This window comes from Lissotriton vulgaris, chromosome 7 (genome assembly GCF_964263255.1).
Source record: "Lissotriton vulgaris chromosome 7, aLisVul1.2, whole genome shotgun sequence".
In the NCBI taxonomy this organism is placed as follows: Eukaryota; Metazoa; Chordata; class Amphibia; order Caudata; family Salamandridae; genus Lissotriton; species Lissotriton vulgaris.
The window spans coordinates 1,092,715,398-1,092,741,799 of record NC_141695.1 but is presented as its reverse complement, the minus strand read 5'-3'; the positions used below and the strand labels follow the sequence as shown (position 1 = coordinate 1,092,741,799).

Here is a 26,402-nt window from a genome sequence, read left to right as displayed (position 1 = left end):
GCTCAAACGGAAAACAGCCGTTAAATTGCGAACAGCTCTCCAGTGTCTCGCTGGCATTTGTTTTCAGAACTACCATTGTAGATTGTTACTGTCAGTTATTCCTCAAACTTCAATTAAACGTCAATTAAAATATTCCAGAGAGTAGGGCTTTCAGGCATATTTTCGTCATTTTTAGTACTGGGCAGGGGACCTGAGGAATATTCAGCAGCTATTCCAGGATGTAAGGCCAGGTCTCATTCTGGATTTAACGGAGCTTTGATATTTTCAGTGAATAATTGACTCTGGTTACGGTCAAACATGGATCCATTGTCTTGGATCACATTTGCAGCAGCTTGTGGTGAAGAGATTGTATGTGGTTGAAAAAGCTCAGAGAAAGACGTGGTGCCAGAGCATGGTAAGTAGCAGTGTTTGTCAGATGGGTTTGGAATTTCACCCCAATTGAGTCCAGTGGTTCTAAATTCTCACACCTGGACTTTTCCAGACGTTGGATCCCTAAAGGCAAGTTCAACAGTGAAAGTAGGTCCCCTTACTGAGGAACATGATAGCCTGATAAACGCCTGTGCCATCAATTGTTTACCTATGTCACGTTTTTAGGTGCTCAGCACTACATTTATGAGAGAGCCTCTGAGCTTCAAGGAAAATCCTCTGCAATTTCTTCACGTTCCCCCTGTCCTCTCAGACAGCACATCTACTAGAACTAACCCTTCTTTGCGTACCAGACTCCAAACTGCCAGGCAATAACAGCTGAGGAGTATCCTACTGTGATAGTACATCGGGAAGATGGCTTCCCCAGCTGCGGTGAGCAGCTCTCAGTTAAGGGTGGACACTGTTACGAGCATCACAAGCTCTTTTATTTATTTCCCATTGATAAAGAGGTCTTCATCTCTAAAACTGCTTCTGGTGAATAATCTCTCTGGACCCCTAATAGCATAATGGGGTAAGGGATAGGGAGACAGACAAATGTCCTTGTCAGTAGCTGGTCCTCCAGACGACAATTAACTGCTTAAGTTTGGAAATCACAAGCACCTAAATGGACCTTCATGAGAAGCTACTCATCCCAGCAGTTTTCCAGAAAATCTCATTAAACTTCAGATTGAATTAACTACCGCCAAGGGACAGGAATTGAATTCTGACAGTATTTTGGAATGCATTTATCAGGGTTTTCACCTTCATTTTTGTATTGTAGACTACCTGATAAGGATTACTACTTCTGTAGTATGAGAGCTGCTGACCACATCTCAGTTCCATGGAATCTGTTCAGCAAATCTCCATCCACTCGCAGTACATCTCCTGCAACCATTACAGTGGCCTGTATTTGATTCAGAACAGCATGCTGGCACTGAGAGTGTATTTAAAGTGGCACATTGTAAGGTACCTGTATCAGTTCAGATTTGCTCAATCTGGTCTGATATGTGTGATTATGCAGAAGGAAAAAAAGTGCCTTTGGTCGCCTGTGTGGATTTACACTATGAACTAAAAGGCGGCCTGTAGTCTACGGTATTTCCAAGAAATTTTAATTTATGCTATCTGTGCCTAAATTTCATCTAAATGACCTACCCTTGAAATATAAAACAGCAGTTCAGTATCCAGACCAATTGCCCACTTGCTTTCTTTGTTGTGACTAGGAGTAACAGTTCAAATATTGAGTAAAGAAAGGTGGTTCGGTGTTAGTCTGTGGAATGTAACAAGAAACACATTTATGTCACAGCTGGTGAGACATAACAATCTCAGGCATATCTCATAAGTTACATTTTAACAACTAAAACACTGCAAAGTATCCCCATCTATTTAAAAGGTATTGTAAAAAGTCACATTCTGTTGGGCTTTTATATTTTAATTGCCCAACCTCTAGACAAAGCCCTACCCATTCAGACTTCGGGTGCCTTGCCATCAATAATAGGGGTACTTTCATAAAAACAATTTCCTGCAGGTCAGACATTGACAGAGGACTGCAACATATGTATTACTGTTGTCTTTCCCAGTCCGACTCACAAATAGCGAAATATATCCCTGTTAACCTGACTGCAGAAGAGTTTCGGATTTTAACCTTTCCATGTGTGTCATCCTTTCTTTCTCTAAATTGACTCAATACACCTCTGCTTTGACATATACTGACGTATATGGATTTTCTACCATGCCTCTCATCCATTGGTCTGTCACTGTGTCATTCTCATGTTCTTCCTCCCACTACAGCATACAGCACGGGGCAATGAGTCATCCCACTTCAGCCACTGGCTAACATCACTGTGAGTGATGGTATTCTCCTCTGTCACATGGAATACATTCACACACAAAGATGTTCCTTTAAGTGGTAGAGACTGCTGTGGCAAAGATTGCTTTTGAGACTAAAACAATATTTTTCCCTTTAGCTATTCTTTTTCAATTGTGGGCCCAGCAGCTTCCCTAACATAAAGTTTTGCAAAAACCATCACAAAAAAGCAAGCACTGATAAAGCCAAAAGGTTGGTGGGCAACATCATATCTATTAGCTTTGCCAATGCTTGTTCCTATTAATTTCTTTGATATTTCAATCATCATTGCCTGAAGCAGCACAAATGCATGCAGTCTGCCATATCATGCAAAACTCTTGTACAACATATTTTTTGAAGTTCAAAATGGACATAATTTGCAAAGGTGAGCCACTTTTTTAGCTATATTATTCGCTAACAGGGACCACTTTTATTTTGGAGCCCGAGCCTATTTTCTGTCCCAGTCCAACCCTGTTTTTAAGGTGTTCTAATGGTCCTCTGGAAGGCTAAGCTATGTCCTGGCTTCCTTCGGGTGACCACAGGTTGCAATATGAGCGCAGATGCTATGACTGTGTGTCTGTGAACAGTGAAAGTAATAAGGCAACATAACCCTGTGCTGAGTCCTAGTTTTCAAGAGAGAAGTATTGTGGGGGTTGTCCAATGTGTGCTAGTTAGGATGTAGTTTTCTGCACATCATGCGGTGTGAATTTCATTTCTACAAAGACCCCATCACCCTATATTTGACATCTGCAATGGCTCCCCCTTGGACACCCATCAGGTGTACATCACGTTGTGTCCAGGCCATGACACCAGACTATCTAGCTGAAAAATATTTTCTCTCTCACTCTAGCAACTTCATTTCTGGTTTTATCGGCATCACATATTTACCTAACACTATCGACTGATGTAGGGTTTCTGATTGTGCATGAGAGGATAATGTGAAACAGCAGTATTTAAACCTTACCACGTTGATACTGAATGATGTCGTTTTGTGGTGGTCCTCAAAATGCTCACAACTGTCTGATGTTGTCTAGCATTGGCAGTGGAGGCAGAAATCATGCACTATGTATCCTCCTCTTTCCGGTATGCTATATCAGTTAGTTCTTCTTTTAGGTATCGGCACACTGGCTGTATACGTTGCCGCCAAGCTGAATAAGCTTACCACTAAAAGTATATTTGTGTTGAAGTGACAAGAATTCAAACCCCAACAAAGCCTTCTGTCTTTCAAAATTAAATTGCAAAGTAATGAACTACAAAGCATAGCATGACTGCAAGGTGTGCTGTCTACTTAGGGACTGATTACGAGTTTGGTGGTGTGGGAGCAGACACCATGCCGGCGGTCAACTCCTACACCACCAAACTCGGAATCGCACCGCCTGCCAGATTACGAGTTTCCTCATGTCTGGTGGGTTGTTTTTGGCAATCCCACGGCGGTGCCTCTGAAAATGGGCACCGCCATGGGAACAGCAAAAACAGATCTTGCACAGCATGGACTGTAAAGTCCATGCCATGCAGGAACTGAGCTGCATGCACACAGGGGGGCACATGTTGTGCCCCCTTGCATGCATTACCATACACATGGGCAACAGGGGGCCCTGTAGTGCCTCCTTTGTTTCAGGACCGCCAGCCTTTTAATTGAGGAAAGACCTCCATGACACTGCTGGCGATCCTGAAACTTGTAATATGCATGGCGGTGCCGCAGCAGCACCACCAGCATATTATTGGGGCCCTGACTGCCGTACCACTACCTGAGGGCATCTGCAACACAATGGTGGTCTTATAATGGGGCGGTCGGACCGGCAGGGGTTGGATAGCCCCCGTGAGTGTGGTGGTCCTTGGACCGCCGGACAAGATGAATTAGGCCCTTAGGGTAACAGTGATTAAAGATTGTTGATTTTTGGGGTGTTTGTATTTTGAAGTGAGACACTACATTTCTCATATATATTTTTTAAAACCATTACCATCCCAAAGGTAGCAGTGTATAAATGTGGTTTATGATAGAGATTTCCACCTCTTCTATAAATAGACAGGAACGGGAAAATGGAGACTAACTGAGGCATAAAGATTTGTCTATTTCTCCACTTCTTTTCATGCGGCAAGTTTTAAGATTAATCCCACTGCCCTTTACCAGCCACAGTAGTCAAGGCTAGATTATGAGGGAAAAATGAAAGCCCATCCTCATATTTAGCTAATTATAATGCAATTTCACAAAGCATAAAAGAGGCTGTTTGTATGCAACTGAGCCACTTTGCAGCACAAACTTAATGCAACTGGAGTTAGTCAAGGCAATGGAGCAAAAAACACAACAAAGCAGTCATATTGCTTCTCTTCCCCAGCCCTCTGAAACTATGTCCTGGTCACTCTCCTGACCTTCAGGAACGAACCAGAAACATTTGCTTACTCCCTTCATCTTAAATGTTCTGCAAAACAGGCTCTGTCCTGTCATTTCTTTGTACCAGTGGCAGAGCTAGGCCTTACACCGCCCATGGCAGCCCTTGCCGCCCGCGGTGGCCTGATTGAAGATGGGATGGCATGATGCGGAACTTGTGCCGCCTGGAGCGGTCTGCCCCATCCCCCCCGTAGCTATGTCTTTGCCTCTGTCTATACTGGATATCTAGCAATCTGATCTAAAAATTAATCAGTGATTTACTCACCTTGGAACCTCGGCAACTGATCCCTGACCTTAGTAAAGTAGTATTTCATTGCTACTCTCTGGGGCTAGTGATGCGCTTAATAAAATATACGTAAAATATTAAAAAATAAGACATTTAAAGATGATGTTTTAAACTTTGCAAAACCAAACAAAAATAACATCCTTGTGCATCTCGAAGATGTAGTGGGAGAATGCCACGCCAAATATGGTAGTCACAGTCAAATGTGCGAAGAGAATCTGAAAAAACTCTGAATTCTCAAACTTTTGTGCCTCAGATACCTGCTTAACTTTTTGAGTCTGAATGTCAATGATCAAAACTCGATTCTGCCTGGGCTGAGCCACGTAGATATACTTGTCTCTGACATTGACAGCCGAAGCCCAGTGGCAGGTTGGGGCGGATTCTGGGTCGTCGCTGGGGCAGATTGGCTCCTGGAAGAGAAAAGAGTGTAAAGTTAATGTTTAATCGTGATCCATTATTCCTAGGATGAAAATCAAGAATATTGTAGTCCAAAAGAATAAACTGCTCATTCTCATGGTTTCTTTAGGATTACATTTACTTTGTCTATATATTGTGTGACTTTGCCTGAAGAGAACGCTGCTTTTTAAAATGGAATATAACTAGATAGAATACTTCCCTTATCAGAGAACGTCTAATAAAGAACTAGCATTGGCATAGCCAATAGGTCTCGCCTTTGGGACCTTCTAAGTGATTAGTCATGCAGCACATTATCCTGGGTGCTGTGCCGCCATGGATTGAAGCATTGTCAGGCTTATCTTTTGCATCTTGTGCGTTTGCTCATTGGTGATTTTTTGCAATCAGTCTTTTCTGCCGGCCATTAGGGCAAACCAGAGAAACTAATGAAATAAACATATGACACAGTTGTTATAAAGCGACTCTGGTGTGTAATATCATTTTAGCACAGACACGTTCTGATCCATGCGTACCTTGTGATAGAGGGAATTAAACAGATTTGCCAACAGTTATGCTGCTCGTTTAACCCCTCCCCTGGTGATGACGGAACCGCTCCGTCATCAGCCACGGTGGCACTGTGCTGATGACGGAGCGGTTCCGTCATGGCCCGCCCGACGCTCCTGAGCGGCGCGAATTCCGCACCTGCGCTGAGCGTTCTATTGAGCTGGCGGGGCCATGACGGAACCGCTCCGTCATAAGCACAGCGCAACCGACGCGTCACCAGCATGCGCCCGTCGCATTTCCACCCCGCCCCCTTAAGGGGTTAATAAGGAGCAGAACAAACATTGGAGAGATTATGAGGTCAAATTAAAAAGTCAGCAACAGAATCCGTGACCGCCTAGTGGTCCAGTGTCACGTGTGACACCTTCAGCCTGTCATGGCATTTTAATTATCAACAGTTTGCAAGCCAGGATTTGCATGCCTAAACTGGGAGCTACAAGTCCCAGAATGCAATCTGCAGTTCTGCCAGAAATGAAGGATGGAATCACAATGGAACTACGTGGCTGCACTGTGTAGATATGCAAAAGGACACACATCGCGAGCAGGGGTGTTAATACAGCACAAACCAAAGCAGTTGTGCACATCTGGCCTTGACTGAGTTAGGGAGGATTATGTCTGGGGAGTGTCTGAAACATTACTGAGAAATCATAACAGCGAAGGCACGAAATATATGACTGAACTGAATAAAAACAGTCATTGGAGCTAAAACATTTCAATCACAGCAACATATGTTACAGGTACCACACGCCCTGCTTTATGAGAACGATAACCAGTTGACAAACAAATCTCTTGTAACCCGTTTCATGTTTGTTTGCTGCGCAGCAATTGGAAAGGGGCGACCACTCGGTCCCCCCGAACGTATGGAAGGGTGCCCTGATCCCCCCCGGGAAACCATTTTGGGCGGGAGGCGTGGCTCGGCTGGTATGCCCAAAGTGGCGTAGCCGGAGCGCGCCCTTTCCCGCCCAGGAGGGGTTGTCCTAGACACCCGCACGGAAGACCGCGCCCAGTGGGCGTACCTGAGGAGGATCCCCGCCCTCCCGCAGACGGATAAATAGAGCGGGAATCCGAAGAAGCGTCCTCTTGTTCCTGTGCTCTGAAGGCTGCACCACTCGTCGCTCGTGAGCCCTCAACGGAACAAGCGGCAATTTTGAGAACTTGTAATCTTGTTTTTCTCTTTCAGTTATCAAGAGTTCGAAGGATCTTGGACCTCGTTGATCAACCTGAGCGGAGTAATCGAAGCTATGGCCGGCAAAAAAGCGGGAAAGAGCTCCGAGCTGGAGAAGGTACTACGCACCTTGTCGAACCGAATGGCGATCATGGACCGAAAACTCGGTAAAGTTGACTCGATCGGTAGAGGTTTGGCCGAAGTGAAAAAGCAGTTGGCGGCCCAGAACAATGCCTCAGGCCGCCCTAAGAAGGTAATAGGCCCGTCCTTGCCGGGAGTGGTCCCTGAGGGTAGGGAGAAGCGTATTAAGAGGAGGGCGGTTTCCGGGGAGGATCCGGTTCCTGAGGTACCCCCATCCGCCCCATCACGCCAGCAGACATCCCAGTACCGGTTCCAAATATAGGCTTGCCAATTCCTGTGGTAATCACCCCGGTTAATGATGATCAAATGCCCCCGGAACTGGCCATTCAGTTAGCGGCAGTGTTACCCTGGCTCAAGAAGAAAGCGGGGGGCAGTGGCCACGGGGGACCCGGCCGAGGAGGCTAGATTAATAATCGATCAGTTACGGCAGTCGAGAGAAGCCGGGACGGCGAATGTTCCTTTTGTTCCCCCACAGGTGGCGCCAGGAGTACCAGCGGTTAGCCAGGAAAAGGCAGCAGACACGACGGTTGAACCCGGTAAGCAACCATTGCCAATGGCAGGGGAAGGTTCATTACCTTCAAGGCGCGAAAGGGTGGCCCAGCATATCCCAGCGGCCACAAAGGAAATGATATGGGGGGAGAAATATGTGAATATGTTTTCATTGTTGACTGACCATCGCGAGATGGAATATGCAAAATCCCAGAAAGATCTATGGCACCCCAGTGTATGGCGGGCCAAGATGGCGGAATTTAGGGTCGATGAGACCGTAGCGAACTGGGTGAAGGCATTTTCGATATTTACGGCAGTCATGGGTGAGCGAAAGCCAGAAGTGATGACCGAGTTGTCTTGTTACCAAAATAGGATTATGGATTTTTACACCATGTATGGGGGGGACGAGTGGAAAGGATATGACATGAAATTCCGAAAAGCAAAAGAGTTTGATGCAACTTTGACCTGGGACTGCCTCGACTCGGTGTCATGGCACAAGCAGCTTTTGCCTGGTGCGGCGGGTACGTCCTCGCCGGGCGGGAGCGGGCCGGGGTCAGTTCGCCAAAAGCCTGCGTTGCCCTTTCGAGCAGGCTCCGGTGGGGAATTTCAGCCCAAGACCGGCGGAAATGGCGGCAAGCGGGGGGTTTGTTGGGGCTTCATTAGAGGCAACAGTAACAGGCCCCAGGGAACATGTAGGTTCAGGCATGCATGTGCGGGCTGTGGGAACTCCTCACACCCGGAGAGTAGCTGTAGATCAAAGAACAGCGGAACGGGAGGAAAAGGGGGGTCTAAGCAAGAGTGAGGTGATGCTTGGGAACCGCTTGCCTACACCTGTCGACTTCATGGCTCTGACTCCTTGGTTGAACAAATACCCTGATCATGTATCCGCCGAGGTTTTGAGGAATGGATTCCTATATGGCTTCAACATTCCGGCGGGGGATTTTCGGGGGGACTCCTTTTGTAAAAATCAGTTATCTGTTCAACATAACCCAAGTGTAGCAGCAAAGAAAATTTCCAAAGAAGTCAGCTTGGGGCGGGTAGTGGGGCCTTTTCAATGCCCGCCGGTGGCGGATTTTGTGTGTTCACCGCTGGGAGTAGTTCCAAAGAAAGATCTGGGGGAGTTTAGACTCATTCACAACTTGTCTGCCCCAAGGGGATCCTCGGTGAACGAAGCCATTAACCCGGATATTTGTTCGGTTCGGTACGCATCGTTCGACGATGCCGTTGCCATGTTAAATCATCTGGGCCCCGGAGCACTGATGGCAAAATCGGACATCGAATCGGCATTCAGGTTGCTCCCGGTACACCCGCGGGACCAGCGCTTGCTAGGTTTTGCGTTTCAGGGGAGTTATTACATGGATAAATGCATGCCTATGGGTTGCTCCATTTCTTGTGCCTATTTTGAAATGTTCAGCTGTTTTTTAGAGTGGGCGTTCACTGAGGCCACGGGGCATAGGCACGTTATGCACTATCTGGATGACTTCCTGTTCTTGGGAGCGGCCGGCGATACGGAATGTGCACAGGCGCTGCAGGAATTCTGCATCCTCATGCGGGAATTCGGAGTCCCATTGGCACCAGGTAAGACGGTCGGACCATCTACTTCACTGGAGTTTCTGGGAATTGAGCTCGATTCTGTGGAAGGATGTTTCCGTTTACCAATGGAAAAGGTGGCCAAGTTTAGGGCTTCCTTGACGCAAAACCTGGGCAAGGAGAAAGTGACCCTGCACCGGTTACAGCAAACAGTGGGTCAGCTTAACTTTGCCTTAAGGGTGATACCAATGACTCGCCCCTTCTCACGCTCTATTGCACAAGCTATGGTTGGCCTCAAGGAGGGACACCACCGTACGAGACTGTCGGCAGAGGTTCGCCAGGATATGCGCATTTGGTTGGCATTTCTGGCGGACTTCAACGGTCGAGTTGTGTGGAACAAACCACCAGCATCATCGGATGAACTAGGTTTGTGGACCGATTCAGCTGGGAGCGTGGGATTTGGCGCCATCTTTGGTAACCGATGGTCGGCGCAAGTATGGCCGACGTGGTGGCACTCCAGCGGTCTAACAGGGAACATTGGGTTCTTGGAGCTATTTCCCATTTGGGTTGCTCTGATGGCATGGCCAGACGACTTTAGGGACCGATCAGTTGTGTTTTGGTCCGACAATATGACTGTGGTTGAGTGCATTAATCAGCAGGCAGCCCGCTGCAAGTGGATCTTGAGATTGTTAAAAGAAATTGTTTTACGTTGCATGAAATTGAATGTACAATTCAGGGCTAAACATGTGCCAGGTGTGCTGAATAATGCAGCGGATGCACTCTCTCGTTCACACATGCAGGCTTTCAGGGGCTATCTACCCACAGCGGACCTAGTGGCGGCACCGTTCCCCGAAGAGCTATGGCTAATCGGTGCCCCGGATTACAAGACCTCGTGGCAGCCAGCCTAGCTCCCAGGACAAGGAAGGCTTACGAAGAAGCGTTTCGTTCCTACTGCACATTTTTGGGTCCGACAGGGAGACACAGCTGGGGTCAAGAAGAATCCTTCCTGGGGTTCCTGGTAGCACTGCACAGAGACGGCCGATCAGCGGCAACGGCCAATAGACATAGGGCGGCCATTTCGTTCATGGCACAGCTGCACGGCATAAGTGACCCGACGAGTTCCTATTTGGTTAGGAAGGCACTCCGCGGCTGGCAACGCCTCGAGGGTCGCAAGCAAGATACAAGGCGCCCGATTGGCTTAGACAGATTGTCTCTGCTTTTAGCAAAGCTGGATGAGACGTGCTCCTCTCCTTTCGAAGCAGTTCTGTTCCGGGCAGCCTTCGCCTTGGCATTCCATGGGACTATGCGGGTAGGCGAACTAGTGGCGATGAACAAGAAGGATATTGAGGGAGGCTTGTGCAGGGATCACGTACAAATACGGGGTGATTCAAAGGTGATCTCGATAGCCTGGTCCAAAACAGACCAGGAAGCTATGGGAGATAGTGTTGTCGTGCAGCGCGCACGAGGGTCCCCCACTTGTCCGATAAAGTGTGTAGAGCAATACTTGGCAGAGAGGACGGCGACATGGGGGGGAGCCTGCTTAGGCACAATGATGGCACCCCACTGACGAGATTTCAGTTTCAGAGGGTGCTAGCACTGACAATCGCTGCTGCGGGCATGGACCTGTGCGATTTTGGGACCCACTCATTTAGGATAGGGGCTGCTACTCAGGCTACGGCCCGGGGGCAGAGCGCGGAGGAAGTAAAACAGCTGGGCCGTTGGTCCTCGAATTGCTTCAAAAGGTATGTGCGACGATTGCACATGTTGTAGAAGTCAATTGACATGCACTCACGCTTCTTGTCTTTTGTTTTAATTGCAGTTTCGCAAGCCTGTCACGCGGGGCGGAATTGGGAGTCGACCCAACACCAGGAGACCAGCGGTCGAGGATCACCGCCTGGAGAGAGAGTGGTATGGGTCGTGGGCCACTCATATGTGAGGCGCGCCGGAGACGTATTCAAGGCAGGTGACGCGATCCACGCATCTGGGGAATACGGGTACAGAGTGACCTTTCATGGGAAGGGCGGCCTCTGTTTTGACCAATTGCAATCGTTTTTGGAGGGTCTTTTAGGGCGGCAAAGGTCACCGCCATCTGTAGTCATAGTACACCTGGGGGGCAACGACTTAGTGAAGTTGGGAAGACGAGTGTTATTGGAACACATCCTGTCGGCAGTTAGCTGGTTGGCTAAGAAACTCCCGGGGTGCACGATTGCCTGGTCACACATGATCCCCAGGAAGATTTGGCGGGGGGTCTCTCAGTGTCAGCGTTGAACCACTCAGTGAAGAGGGTCAACAATAACATTGGGAAATTGTTTCGCTCAGCGCAGTTGCATAGCATTCCTCACGGGTGTATTCGGGGTGATCACATGTATCTGAATGATGGGGTTCACCTGTCCAGGGAGGGGAATGATTTACTCATAGGAGACTTCATAGCATGGTTAAGGGGTTTGAGGAAGCATGACCTTTAGGAGGAGTGGGGGGTCCGGATAGTCGGTCAACTATCCGAAAAGTGGCGGTAAGGTCATGATCGGTGAGCAGTAATTTCAAGGTCCCTAGAGGGGGGCGCCACTCAGAATGGATGGGAGCGCCCGGGGGAAGGCGGCCATTGGCCCCTTCCACAGGGAGGCGGCACCCACTTAGGATGGGTCGCCTAGGGGGAGACGGCCATAAGCCCCTCCCAGGGGGGAGACGGCTAGATGCCCCTCCTACGAATTTCCCGGGGGCCGGATATCCGCTCGGGTGGAAGAGAGTGTGGGGATGGGGGGGAGTCCATGCTGTCCTTCCTACAGGTACCTCACACGGGAACTCAGACGACCTTTAAGATGGCGTCGAGTGAAAGGGGGCCCCCACGACAAGGGAAGTTACAGTTGGCAATGAGGGTAAAGTCCTCTGCGCATGCGCCACTCACACCGTGAGGGCGGGATTTTGGTAGTAGGGATCTGACACCGGTTAAGACCTTGCCGTTGGCCCTTAATGCTAGGATGTACAATTTTAATTTAGAATGTATACATTTTCAGGATGCTAGACTCGGCTAGGAAACCTTTGTATTAGAGATCTGTTAAGGTTAGCCAAAGAACATGTCTTCATCAAAATGTAATGAAAGTAAAATTGTACATAATTTATGAAATGTTTTATTTAATGTTTTAAATTTTGTTTCATATTTTAATAAATACGGCCGGGGGGGTAACTCCCCCCCGCCTTCCAAAAGTTCAAACCTGTGTCTGTCTTCTCCCATGGGGAATTGGTGTTGGGAGGGGGTGCCGGGCATCCCGGCCATATGGAAAGGGGCGACCACTCGGTCCCCCCGAACGTATGGAAGGGTGCCCTGATCCCCCCGGGAAACCATTTTGGGCGGGAGGCGTGGCTCGGCTGGTATGCCCAAAGTGGCGTAGCCGGTGCACGCCCTTTCCCGCCCAGGAGGGGTTGTCCTAGACACCCGCACGGCTGACCGCGCCCAGTGGGCGTACCTGAGGAGGATCCCCGCCCTCCCACAGACGGATAAATAGAGCGGGAATCCGAAGAAGCGTCCTCTTGTTCCTGTGCTCCGAAGGCTGCACCACTCGTCGCTCGTGAGCCCTCGACGGAACAAGCGGCAATTTTGACCCACCCACCAGCCCCTATTGCAATGTTTTTGAATAAAGTGATTGGTTGATGATATCAGATTGTATTAAAGAGATGCAGTCAAGTTGTTTCAGCATTGAAGTAATGTGTATAGGCCTTTCTTCCTTTGTAGAAAAGTAAAGGAATGTATCAAGTAAGGTAATTGTTTTGTGCCTTAGGACCTTTTTTTCCCTTTGTAGAAATGAGAAGTTGATGAATCATCAAGCTGTGTCACGGTAGGTGAATTTTCTTCCCTTAGTAGGTAAAAACAACTGTCGTATTTATTTTTTGGTCGGGCGGTAAGGTCATGATCGGTGAGCAGTAATTTCAAGGTCCCTAAAGGGGGGCGCCACCCAGAATGGATGGGAGCGCCCGGGGGAAGGCGGCCATTGGCCCCTTCCACGGGAAGGCGGCACCCTCTAAGGATGGGTCGCCTAGGGGAGACGGCCATAGGCCCCTCCCAGGGGGGAGACGGCTAGATGCCCCTCCTACGAATTTCCCGGGGGCCGGATATCCGCTCGGGCGGAAGAGAGTGTGGGGATGGGGGGGGAGTCCACGCTGTCCTTCCTACAGGTACCTCACACGGGAACTCGGACGACCTTTAAGATGGCGTCGAGTGAAAGGGGGCCCCCACGACAAGGGAAGTTACAGTTGGCAATGAGGGTAAAGTCCTCTGCGCATGCGCCACTCACACCGTGAGGGCGGGATTTTGGTAGTAGGGATCTGACACCGGTTAAGACCTTGCCGTTGGCCCTTAATGCTAGGATGTACAATGTTAATTAAGAATGTATACATTTTCAGGATGCTAGACTCGGCTAGGAAACCTTTGTATTAGAGATCTGTTAAGGTTAGCCAAAGAACATGTCTTCATCAAAATGTAATGAAAATAAAATTGTACATAATTTATGAAACGTTTTATTTAATGTTTTAAATTTTGTTTCATATTTTAATAAATACGGCCGGGGGGGGTAACTCCCCACCGCCTTCCAAAAGTTCAAACCTGTGTCTGTCTTCTCACATGGGGAATTGGTGTTGGGAGGGGGTGGCGGGCATCCCGGCCATAAGTCAGTGTGTACATAGTTATCCTGCCACAGGCGCAGCATAATTAAACAACAATAGATCACATGTTGCTAACTTGGGGAAAATACATTTAAAAGTAGGCTCATCCGAACGTATTGTACATTATCCCACTGAGCTATTCACAGGTGTCCAATGAATAGATCCAAGTACGGAAATGTAAATCATAACATATCTGCACTTGCATAAAGAAGAGAGAGAGATACTCAGATCAGTCGTCTCCGACTCTTTAAGCACTCCCCTACCCCACCTTTATGCCCCCCACTTCACCCGTCCTTCTACCCCATCAGTAAGACAAAAAATACGTATTTCCAAATCAAAATATTTTATTTAGATTGTGGTCACAACACTATAGACATCTACGGCATAGGAACACGCTAATCGAATGTATTCATTAAAGTCAAAATGTACATTTATTCAAGGATATTATCAATAAATCACTTTACAATCTAGTTCCATTCCGGAAAGACAGCGGGCTGGCTGGGCAGATCTTCCGGTGGCCTGCATGCCACTTTTGACATAAAGGATCTATCGTATGCGGGAGTTGCATCCATTAACAGGTATTTCATCAATCACTCGCTGCTGGTCAAGCTAGTGTAAAACGAATAGCAATGAACAACAGCCACTTCTGATGAAAGTAACCTGATTTTGCAAACGCCCAGGGCTAAAACAGCGGGGAGTGTACTGGGAGGGGGGAAGGGGGTGACTGATACACCAGTGGCAATGCAGTGGTAACCTGAGCACTTGTGTGGTGCAAACAATAGTTGAAAAGCTGTGAGGACGCTTTTTCAAAGCAATTACGGTAACATTTTACCACAATAAAAGTGGGAGCCCAAGGCACACGATCACAGCAGGTTTTGAGTGTGATGGACGAAATGCATTCTCCAAATCTGCTGCAGATGGCAGGGCAAGAATTGTTGGAGACAAGCATGCACTTTTAATTAAAAAATATGAAAGCTGGGAGATAACGCGGGGCCCCTGAAGCGGACGCTGTATTCATCTCCAAAGTAATAAAATATAAAAAAGAAGCATTGCCATTGTGCCACTTTTAAAGTAAGTGAAAAGCGGCCACCATAGTTCCATTATCGGCGCAAGGTCCCCACCCGCACCAAAGCAGAAAAGGCATGCATGAATAAAAACACAACACAACTTTTATGTTTGGAGAAAATATGGCTGCAGGTTTATTCCATACAAAAGTATGCAAATTATGGTGGGTTATTTTACGGGGTATCCAAGGGCAGGTAGCCGTACTAGCCTATGCTACCCTGCCCGCCTGATGAGCCAAGCACTGTGGAAACCCAATCAGCGCTACCCTTATAGGGGGATCCCCTTACTGGATCACATGACACATTGGTCCCTTATTACTCACGCCCCTTTCAGGGCAGAGCGTAGCAAGGCAAGCCCCCAGTTGTTCAGGCCCACAACCGCCCTAGAGGACTAACAGGGCGCCAATGTCATTGTTTCAGGACCCTCCCATGAGGCTCCTGTGATTTGGCTCTGGCACCCTTATTGTGCTCTTGCAGAGGTATCCTTCTGCACCCAGACTGCATCCAGATCGCCCTGTAACTCCGCCACAGCTCTGGAGGTGGCCCCCATCGCCTACCGAGCCCCCGACCAACCAAACAGCACTTTATTCACTTACACCCGGCTCCTTCCAGGGTCTCTTGCACGTCCAAGAGGATCAGGTCCATTTCAACCTGTGACAAGTGAACCGTATCGGCATTAAAATAGCCTCTCGCCTTCGTTTGGATCAGCTCATGTCTGATAAACCCAAGTCCTCTTTGCTCTGTGAACTTGTGCATTGCACTGTTAACCCTTTTGCGGGAATGCTCCACTGCTTAATTAGACTTGGCCCCGTGCCAAGACAAGCATGGCACAATTTCAGACCAAAAAAGCTCGCATTGGCCCATCTGCTTGGCGATCTCCCCCAAGTCAGTCTTGCCTGTAGGGAGCACCCCTGCCAATAGTAGTGAGATTGTTGCCTCCCAAGTGGATTATCAAGATGTTGGGAAAACCTTCCCGCCCGGCCATGCCCTGCTCTAGCCTGTTCAATAGGCTGATCCATCTCATGCTGTGGAAACCCCACCAGACAAAATTAGTGTCAGAGAACCCTTGCATCCATATCCTGCGTCACCCACTGAAAGTACCAGTGCCTCACGTGACCTGCAAGAAGGAGATGGCTTCCCAGGAGGGAGCTCTCTTAAACATCGCTATATTACCCTGCAAGCTGATGTGGCTCCCACCTCCTGCAACCTGTAGTTGCAGCCCTTCTAGCATGTTGTGCTCCCTAAAACCTGTTTTCCCAATTTATGGAACAGCAGCATGCTTGCTAAGAAGACTGCTTTCACAACCAGCCTATATACTCTTGCTAAGCGGACGGGGCATTTTATGCATCACTGAGCAACCCGTAACCTACCCCAGGAGCAGAGTGCACCTACTTTGTTGGGGTTGACCAGACATGTGCACAGACCTTTGCGATTAATAAATCATGGCGAACAAGACTGCTCGCATAGCACACACTATTGCAGTCACAGCAACCACATGGAGTGAAAATTTACGCCAACTACCAGGCTTGCTTAACTAAAGCTCGATCACAGATACCACATACCTGCTAACCAGCTGTGACCCTTCATGCTCTATAGGTCTTGCCCCCACTCTATTTATGCAGATTCCTACAATGTACCCTTCTGCCCCTGTATGGGTGTGGAAATACCTGTATAATTGCACATCCCACTGCACTCACATTCTCAGGCATTCCAATGGGGGAGAGGGGTCCTTAGCATATGTTCTGCTACATTGCCTGGCCTCCTAGCCCACAAGCACCCTCGTCTGACGGCAGACTATCTGCTGTGTCACTTGTGCAATGGCCTCACCCTGGCACAAGACGTCCCGTTTTACACCTCTGCTAACAGACTACCTTCAGTGAGGCTGGAGTGAACATTTGTATGTTGTGCATCTGACCTAAAGAAATTTGGTTTGCTTTGGCAGGGATCAAATAATTGCATCTGTCACACTCAAAATAGTGGCAATGCAGTTATTTTGCATTCTACACTTCAGAGTGTGTATATTACCAATAATACTATTAGAATCAAAGGTTCCCAGTGTCAATTGGTGACTATCCCGCAATGGAATATGTGACATTAAGCAATGGAGTCTCTGTGTACTTGCCATTATCCTTCCTGTCACACAGTAAGTTTGCCTTTACAGTTTAATCTGTGATAATCGCCCCCAGACTTCCCAGGCTGCATACTGCTGGCCATGTGCACAGCTGCTGGCATAATAAAGGAATCTCCTGTTGCAACTTGCAATAAAACAATGCCCGCTTGTATGTGCTCCTTTGTAAGCGATTAAGTGCCTAACGTATCTCTTCCCCTTGAAACGATGCCGCAACCGCACTAGTCATTAGCCTCAAATAGCACACAATTTTCACCTGGGCATACTTCTAAATGAGAATTGATCTACACCGCCATAAGGCCAGAAACACCCATATCTTTAACAATTTTCTGGGTTTGCCACTTGGTACTCTTCTGGTTGGTGATACGGAACCTCCTACCCAGCATAAGCTGAACAACCTCCTGTGCAATAATCATACTGCTAAGTGGGCAATCGCTACAATATCCCTCCTTTCCTGCCCATCTGTTACCTGTTCAGTTTAATCTGTGGTGACTGCACCCAAACCCCCCAGGCAGCTTTGTTGCTGACAATGTGACCCTTTGCTGAAATTAAGGGAATCTCATGCTTACCACACAGGTAACTGACACTCTCCCACGTGTAGTTGCTGAGAAACCTTTTGGACTAGTCCATCAAATTCAGCCAGCCATCCCCCTAGATGGAGTTTTGCACTCCCAAACATCTGCTAGTGTAAACTATGTTCACGCCTCTTGTTCAGTAGAATTTAGTAATTCACGACGCTGACAAAAACCCAGGGCCTAATACTGGGCTGTGTATCATGAGGCCCAAGCTGACCGAATAATCGGCTTGAAGTGGCTGGGTGTTAACATTGCCTGGCTGAAGTGCGGCTGAAGTGCAATACCTTTGACTCCTGACAAGACGTGCCAATGCAGAGAGAAGTATAAATTATCCAGCCCACCTTCCTTTCTTCCTTCCTTCCCCCCACGCTATCTGTGTATAGCGCTTGTTGGAGCATGATGCTTGTGTATTTTTGAAGTGCAAGTGTTCCTGTAGGCATGTTGCCGCTGGATCAGGGATCATTCTTACCCCATACTGATAACAAATTTACCAACCACAGAAGGAAGGACAGTTGATTGAAACCCTAAAAGTGGCCAATTGGCTGACACCCGAGCGGGACCTGGCAGTCGTATTTAAACTTTATATCCTTAGAGCATGGCAACACTCACTGCTGCCATATGCCTAGATGCGTAAACGCCTGGTAGTTGCACTACTCCATACAGTGATAATTTAACATATTAATACTGTGCATATGAATAAACTATGCACCAGCAGTTGAAATCTCTCACACGTTGGTAAATGTGAAACATATTGGATTTGTCCATCGCATTAGGCCAGTCACCTTCCTAGTGGAGTCTTGCCCTCCAAAACTTCTGCTAGTGTACCAGGGAGCAGACAAGACAATGGGCACAAGAGGGGAACGATATGTATCAATACCTGCCCGTTCTTGAATACTGGGAATGCCAAATGTTCTTCAATATATTGTGGCCTATTTGTATCCGCAAAATCCGTGAATTCTCGCAAATTTGCGGATTTTTTTTTGTGTTCGCAAGGATTTCTGCCAGTTCGCAAGAATTTCTGACAGTTCGCGAGGGTTTTGTACCAGTTCGCAATTGCGAACTTACATGTCGGCTCGCAACTGTCACAATTATGTTGTTTCTACATCTGGTTAACAGTATAAGCTAAATGTCCAGGAAGGAATCATTCAGGAATCTATTTATCAATTTCTTAGTGTCACATCCGTGAACACTTAATTCAGTAAGGCGACCAGAGGGTTTCACAAGAAACACTAGTAGTTGTATCAAAAAAATATATAATCTTTTTAATATTTTCTTTTGGTATATAGATAACCAATTTTTTGGACAATCAAAGTCTGGCAACAAAGGTACTACCAGTCTGTATAACAAAGTAATTTTGTAGTACAGCAACACCTTCAGCAGAATAATGTGGATACAAACAAAAGACCACATATAAATCAAATATACACAGTACAATTCACACATTAAGTTTTAAATGAATTGAACGTTATATTGCGTGACAGGTGTTAGGCGTCGACGTTTCGGTCCTTGTCGGTCACAAAGATCCATAGGACCATCTTCAGGACAACAGAGTTGCACAGGAGAATCTAATAATAAAACATATATATACATGTATGTACATGAAAAACCCTAAGGTACAAGGAGTTGTATACTCAGCTCAAAAAAACAATAAAGTGACAAGACAAGTGCCACATCACTTAACTACATGCACAAAACCAACATGACTAAATGCACACACCCAGAAGCACCCAAGAAGCCAAAAGTGCAAAATTGCTGACCAAAAAACACGAAAGTGACCAATCACCACACCACTAAGTAGTGAAAGTGGGCGTAATCTGCCAATAGTAAGCCGAGCAACAGGACCAAACAAGCCCAGTGACGCCCCAAATATCATTAAAAATAGGTACAAAGTACAAGCACTGTATGATACTCACGTCGATCATACGCCAGATAGGTCGTTCTAAAAAGTAACATTATAAAGCGATTAATCTGACTGGTGCCTTCTTTTATAAGTTTGCAATAATCAACACCCGTACACCGAAACAACCAAACATAATGTAACAGCCAACTTACAAGTCTGCTAGGCCACCTGATGCCCTGTAGATATTAAAGAAAGAGGACATACTAGTCGCGATGCACAAAAGGCCCGATGTCGGGAAAACCAATGTCATTACAATGGGGTAAACTCTTGGGGCTTTGGGTACTTACTAGTACGAGTCTTCTGCTACGGCTCAACAGTCCGTGTCTCAGCAATCAGTCGGAGCAACAATCTGCTCGAGTGCGTTCTCCGACTAAAGACGCCAAGAACCAGTGACGTCATACCGCTCCGAAACGTGGCGGCCATCTTAGAACGGTAAAATTATATACAATAAAGCGTGTAAGTGACTGCTCAAACAATAAAATAAAAGACAAAACAAAGGAAACAGAATAGTATTCAATGTTCCTAGAGCGATGTACGAAATTACGACTTAAAACTCGCTCGAAAGGAAAATCCAGAAGAAAAATCCCTCAAGTCTGAACAAGACTGATACATAAGTGACACACAGCCGTGTGCACAAGTAAGGACTCAGCAAATCTACAGAGACTATAGTAACTACTGAGTAATCAGCGAAGAGTAGCCAGAGTATGCCATTCTATTAAAGAATTAAGGCCATTTTCCACAGTGTTACAGAGCCAGATCAATTTATTCTCTCTTTGAGCCAGTATTTTATCAACATTGGGTCTTCCCCTTGTACCTTTTACAACGTCGATCACATACCATTTCATATCCTCTGGTTTGTGTGACATGCTGGTGTAATGTTCTACTAAAGGAGCAGTACTGACATTGCACCTAATGCGCGACTGATGTTGTGAGATGCGTTTCCTAATCTCCTGTGTTGTCTTACCAATGTAATTCAAGGCACATGGGCATTGGATGCAATAGATCACGTTTCTCGTCAGGCAGTTAGAGTGATGTTTCAACATAAGTTGTTTCCCATTTATACAGTAGGTTTTTATTGCCTGAGGAAAATGGCCTTAATTCTTTAATAGAATGGCATACTCTGGCTACTCTTCGCTGATTACTCAGTAGTTCTGTTTCCTTTGTTTTGTCTTTTATTTTATTGTTTGAGCAGTCACTTACACGCTTTATTGTATATAATTTTACCGTTCTAAGATGGCCGCCACGTTTCGGAGCGGTATGACGTCACTGGTTCTTGGCGTCTTTAGTCGGAGAACGCACTCGAGCAGATTGTTGCTCCGACTGATTGCTGAGACACGGACTGTTGAGCCGTAGCAGAAGACTCGTACTAGTAAGTACCCAAAGCCCCAAGAGTTTACCCCATTGTAATGACATTGGTTTTCCCGACATCGGGCCTTTTGTGCATCGCGACTAGTATGTCCTCTTTCTTTAATATCTACAGGGCATCAGGTGGCCTAGCAGACTTGTAAGTTGGCTGTTACATTATGTTTGGTTGTTTCGGTGTACGGGTGTTGATTATTGCAAACTTATAAAAGAAGGCACCAGTCAGATTAATCGCTTTATAATGTTACTTTTTAGAACGACCTATCTGGCGTATGATCGACGTGAGTATCATACAGTGCTTGTACTTTGTACCTATTTTTAATGATATTTGGGGCGTCACTGGGCTTGTTTGGTCCTGTTGCTCGGCTTACTATTGGCAGATTACGCCCACTTTCACTACTTAGTGGTGTGGTGATTGGTCACTTTCGTGTTTTTTGGTCAGCAATTTTGCACTTTTGGCTTCTTGGGTGCTTCTGGGTGTGTGCATTTAGTCATGTTGGTTTTGTGCATGTAGTTAAGTGATGTGGCACTTGTCTTGTCACTTTATTGTTTTTTTGAGCTGAGTATACCACTCCTTGTACCTTAGGGTTTTTCATGTACATACATGTATATATATGTTTTATTATTAGATTCTCCTGTGCAACTCTGTTGTCCTGAAGATGGTCCTATGGATCTTTGTGACCGACAAGGACCGAAACGTCGACGCCTAACACCTGTCACGCAATATAACGTTCAATTCATTTAAAACTTAATGTGTGAATTGTACTGTGTATATTTGATTTATATGTGGTCTTTTGTTTGTATCCACATTATTCTGCTGAAGGTGTTGCTGTACTACAAAATTACTTTGTTATACAGACTGGTAGTACCTTTGTTGCCAGACTTTGATTGTCCAAAAAATTGGTTATCTATATACCAAAAGAAAATATTAAAAAGATTATATATTTTTTTGATACAACTACTAGTGTTTCTTGTGAAACCCTCTGGTCGCCTTACTGAATTAAGTGTTCACGGATGTGACACTAAGAAATTGATAAATAGATTCCTGAATGATTCCTTCCTGGACATTTAGCTTATACTGTTAACCTAACCCAGTCCCGGGGGGATTAGTGGGTGGCTCTGTTCTAATACTAGTTTCTACATCTGGTTCATCGTCACAGGTTCCCAGCACCCTCTGTTTCACCCTTGCCACCCTCTGTTTCACCCATGCCACCCTCTGGTACATCAATGCCACCCTCTGGTTCATCATCACTGTAGATTATGGGGGGAAAAAGCAAGCACACCTGCCTGCTTCAACTGACATGAATTAATTTGGGGTTGATTTGTTAATATGTCCCTGTTTTAAAATTCCAGTCTGGCACTTGCTTTCTTATCTGTAATTTGCTTTCTGTTGCAGTGCAATTTTTTTTCCAGGACCTTTGTGGCCTACTTGTAGCTATTCTATGAGCCTGCTCTGAGGGTCAGAGCAGGGTCATACAATTGTTGCAACTAGCAACTGAACTCTGGAGGGGTCCTTGTCAGGAAGCACTACAGGGAATGGTTACTAATGATGAGTTTGAACTTTTGAACCTGCTTTCACTTTTGCAAAACTCATTTTTCTGCAGAACAGCATTACAGCAACTGTAATGCCCCACCAAGCTTATATGAGAAAGTTGATTTCTAATCCAAAAGTTATCCAAAGAAAATCAAAAGGCCTCAAATCCAAAAAAGTGCAGGCAAATGTCAACCTGAGGAGTTATTCTGATAAAATCATCATTTTCAGAAGGTCTATGCTGCTTGCTAGTAGATTTCTTGTGCAGAATTGCATTTTTTGTAATTTCGCGAGTGCGAGATTGTTGCTGCCCGCCGCACCTACATGTTCGCAATTGCGAACTTACACCGCACGCCGCAAAATTGTATCACCAAGAAAAAAAAATCCGCTGCGTGCGAATTTGCGGATTTTAGGTAAATTCGCGAGCGTTCGCGGATTGCGAATTTACCGAAAATCCGCAAAATCCGCGAGCGTAACAGATTTTCCGCCCATGCTTAAGTGCAATCCTTTTGACCATTACTCCTGACAAGATGTGCCAATGCAGGTAGAAGAAAGTTATTCAGCCCGCATTACTTCCTGTCCCACTTATCTGGGTAAATTAGTGACTGATGCACGTTTGGACTGGTAGCTGATACGGTTACTTACGCCTGTAAATGCTCAGCTTAGAGCAGCCCGTTAGCCATTTGCATCGGATACCGCATCTGGCTGTAAGCCGCTCAGTGCTACTGATGCCTAGGTGCTTCCTGACCCACAGCCAGATCACCCGGATATATTCCCCCCATGGCTGGGACTCAACAGTGCGGCGAAAGCACAAGACTTCCTAGCCTGACCTTAGCTCTTCACCAGGCTCCCACCCAATAGCCCTCCACAAACCTTGTGGCCTAAAACCTTTGCCCTGTGGGTCGGTTGCGGATGGACTGCAAACAACTCCTAGTTACTGGCTGGCTAGGGTAAGCCTCTAAGACTGGCCGGATCCCCCACCCCTCTAGTCAAGAGGAAGAAGGACACACTTAGGCTGACACCTGTCAACCCCCTAGGTGGCTAGGCAGAGACTTTGGCTTATCCCAGAGGCTGTGTAAATGTGATGTGCCAGCCGCACTCCCACAGTGGCACACTCCAGAAGAGACTTCATACCAGGTTATTTTAATTACCCTTCGTATAGTCCATAAAGAGAGACTACGTACCATCTGCTCCTATTGCCCTGTGCTACCAAACCCCATTGTGACATCACAGAGATGAAATAAATCACTAGGTCAATCGGGCCTTCATCCTACAGCTCAGTTAGCACAACCCCGTAGCTGCTCGTGGAACTGTACTTAGCATAACGCCGCACAGAGTAAATGTAAAATTGTCCTTTCCCACCATAGGGCTGGTAACCGAACCTCAAAAGGCAGAACCTGGGCATGGGATCCTTGTTTCCTAAGTAAAACAATAATTATCCTGCACCATTATTAGATGTGCCACATGCCCCCATGTCTGTCCTACCTACCTATTGCTACAGTGGGCGGCCACCCCAATGGAGGCAGTGGTCTGTCCAATGGGCGGCATCCAAACTACTGAATTAAAATTGGAGAGAATAGTTATTTGAAAGAAAAGCATTGAATGAACAACTCCTCGAAGTCAAAGGACATATCAAACCGCTTTGGTCTACCTGGCTGAGGAGGATAGAGCAATAGCCATTATTGGTATTCGTGAATGCAGACATTGTTCAATAATGTTCAGTCCAAGTGAGAAACACTGCCCCCAAGTGGCCTACCCACTTTATGGCACCCTGGCTATGCAAATTGTTTCAACACACCAATAATCAACCCAAACTGATATACTGTTTTGCCCCACCCTAGGTACCCTGTCCGGTTACGGCCAGACATCACCTCTGGCTCGTTCCTGAAATCTGCCTCTAGTCCGTAATAGGAGACATATATAGCTCAGAAGGGCACCTCTAATTCTCTAACCCGAAAGCCACTGTTAAGTAGTCCACGCAAGAACAGAACGGTCAGAGAGGCCTGCTCAGAGAGTTTGACTCCTTCACACAGGCAGTTCAGGTACTGACACCTCTGACTCCTGCATGTAAGCAGCACCTGCCTCTGTAGCAGTAGCGTGAACTCTTAAAGGCAATCAATTCAGTGTACCAGTGGGAGTAATAGTAAACGCAGCTCCTCACTAAAAAGTCTTTGCACACTGTCAATGAAATTGCCCTTCGTGACACTTGGTGCCTTAACACACTGCTTGTGTGCTGCAGAGGCAGTGCATCAGGACCAACCAGCAGAGGCCCAGCCCTGCTGTGATAGAAATTGCTCTCACGGACCACAATCCGCACATTCAGGATATAAACTTAAGAAAGGTTGACATCACCTTCACTCACAACTACAGCGTGAGGGCGGGTGTCGAGAAATGCGATCATGGGCACTAACAATAGCTATTCACGTCTCACTGCCGAGAGCAGGGCATGCTGCCTGGGACCTCGCAGGTTTTGGATAGGTTAAAAAGGGGACCGGCGCAGTGCCTAGGACTGCGCCACTCTAGTGCGAGTCACCAATAATAATGGTCCACAGTGCCTCGTCGTGCCTACACGCAAACGGACCCTGACCTGACCAACTGCCCGCTCATGTATGATGAAAAGCCTCTTGCCGAAACCCGGGATCGAACCAAGGACCTTCAGATCTTCAGTCTAATACGCTCCCAACTGAGCAATTCCGGGCACTAACTAACCGCCAAAGATGCTGCTCCTGGGCCAACAGTTCAAAATCCTTGGACCCGAGACCGATACAGCGGCCCAAGCTGCCCCCGCCCAACCGGGAACATCACAGTGGACAAAGAATTGTGGGTGCAGGGGTTTTGAACCCTCTGTTGACTGTACGAGATGCACACTTTCACAGTGCTGCTGCGCCGCAAAACTTTGGCGCAGGACTCTCTGCTCCCCTATATTACACTGGATCAGGCGAGCCCAAGATGACCGGGGCAGGACCAATAGGCCTGATACACACCAATAGTGTAATAGACATGTGATTACCACTCCGTCAAAGGCACTTCCCTGCCCTCACTCGCAGACGAGAGCACAGACGGTCGAACATCGAATGTGCCTTGCAATCTGGGTGTGGGGGGTGCACAACGGGCTGCTGTTATGAGAAGCCAACACCGGGAGGTTCAAGAAAACATATTAGTGAGATCTGCCTCTCGTGGGTGAGGAGGATGTTAATAATTGCTGGCGGTTCACAATCGTGGCAACAAAAGTTACCTAAGGATCATCTACCCGATTGTGCGTCCATGTACACACTCTGGGTAAAGTGAGATGTTCACGCCTCCTGGTGGCACTGTCCCTAGATAAGTGGCCTAGTGGAATCGCAACAGTCATGGATTGTAAAAATTGCCTCATACTGACCGGGTGAGATCGTTTTAGGGTCGGTGCTTTAAACATGTTTAATCCCCCTTTAGACTGCGCGAAAGCCGGTCTCGTGGTTGAGCGGTCTACTGGTGTAACGATCATCCAGTATATGACCTCACGGGCTCCAATTCGGGGCAAGTCCGCTGACCTTTTTGCTTGGGGGGCAGACAAGGGGGCTGAGGGGCCACCATAGTTTGGCCAGCAGCAGAAGCGCTTGCAAAATACACAGCGCGACAACGCCCGAAGACAAACCTCAAAGCGGAAAGCCTAAACGCGCCGAACAGGATGAAATTCAGAAATGAGATACGCTAATTTACCCTGCCTGGTGGCGCCCGCGGAAACAGCCTGATTGCGCTCGCTATGGAGCAGCGGTGAGAAAGCGGGAACGAACCTGTTGCGGTACGATGGAGCCACGCCACCCGTACCTTCTTACCCACATACTGCTGGGCTTACTTCGAACTCCGAACTGGTACTGCCATGCTTGCGCCCCTGTGATGGACCCCACGCGAGAAACATTCCCTCCCCCTGACCATAAAAAGGGGTTTCTTTTAAACTGGGGCAGTTCCTGTCGGGGTCGAAAATGCCCAATGCCTGGTTCCGGCACC

General features: G+C 47.2%; 1 protein-coding gene across 1 annotated transcript in view; it reads right to left on the bottom strand.

Annotated features, from left to right (window-relative positions):
* Window positions 1-26,402, bottom strand: part of FSTL4 (follistatin like 4) — a 2,088,981-nt gene that overhangs the window by 88,764 nt on the left and 1,973,815 nt on the right. The window contains exon 13 of the mRNA XM_086931534.1: window positions 5,181-5,330. Within this exon, the coding sequence (XP_086787660.1) occupies window positions 5,181-5,330 (150 nt within the window). The remainder of the gene's footprint in view (window positions 1-5,180; window positions 5,331-26,402) is intronic.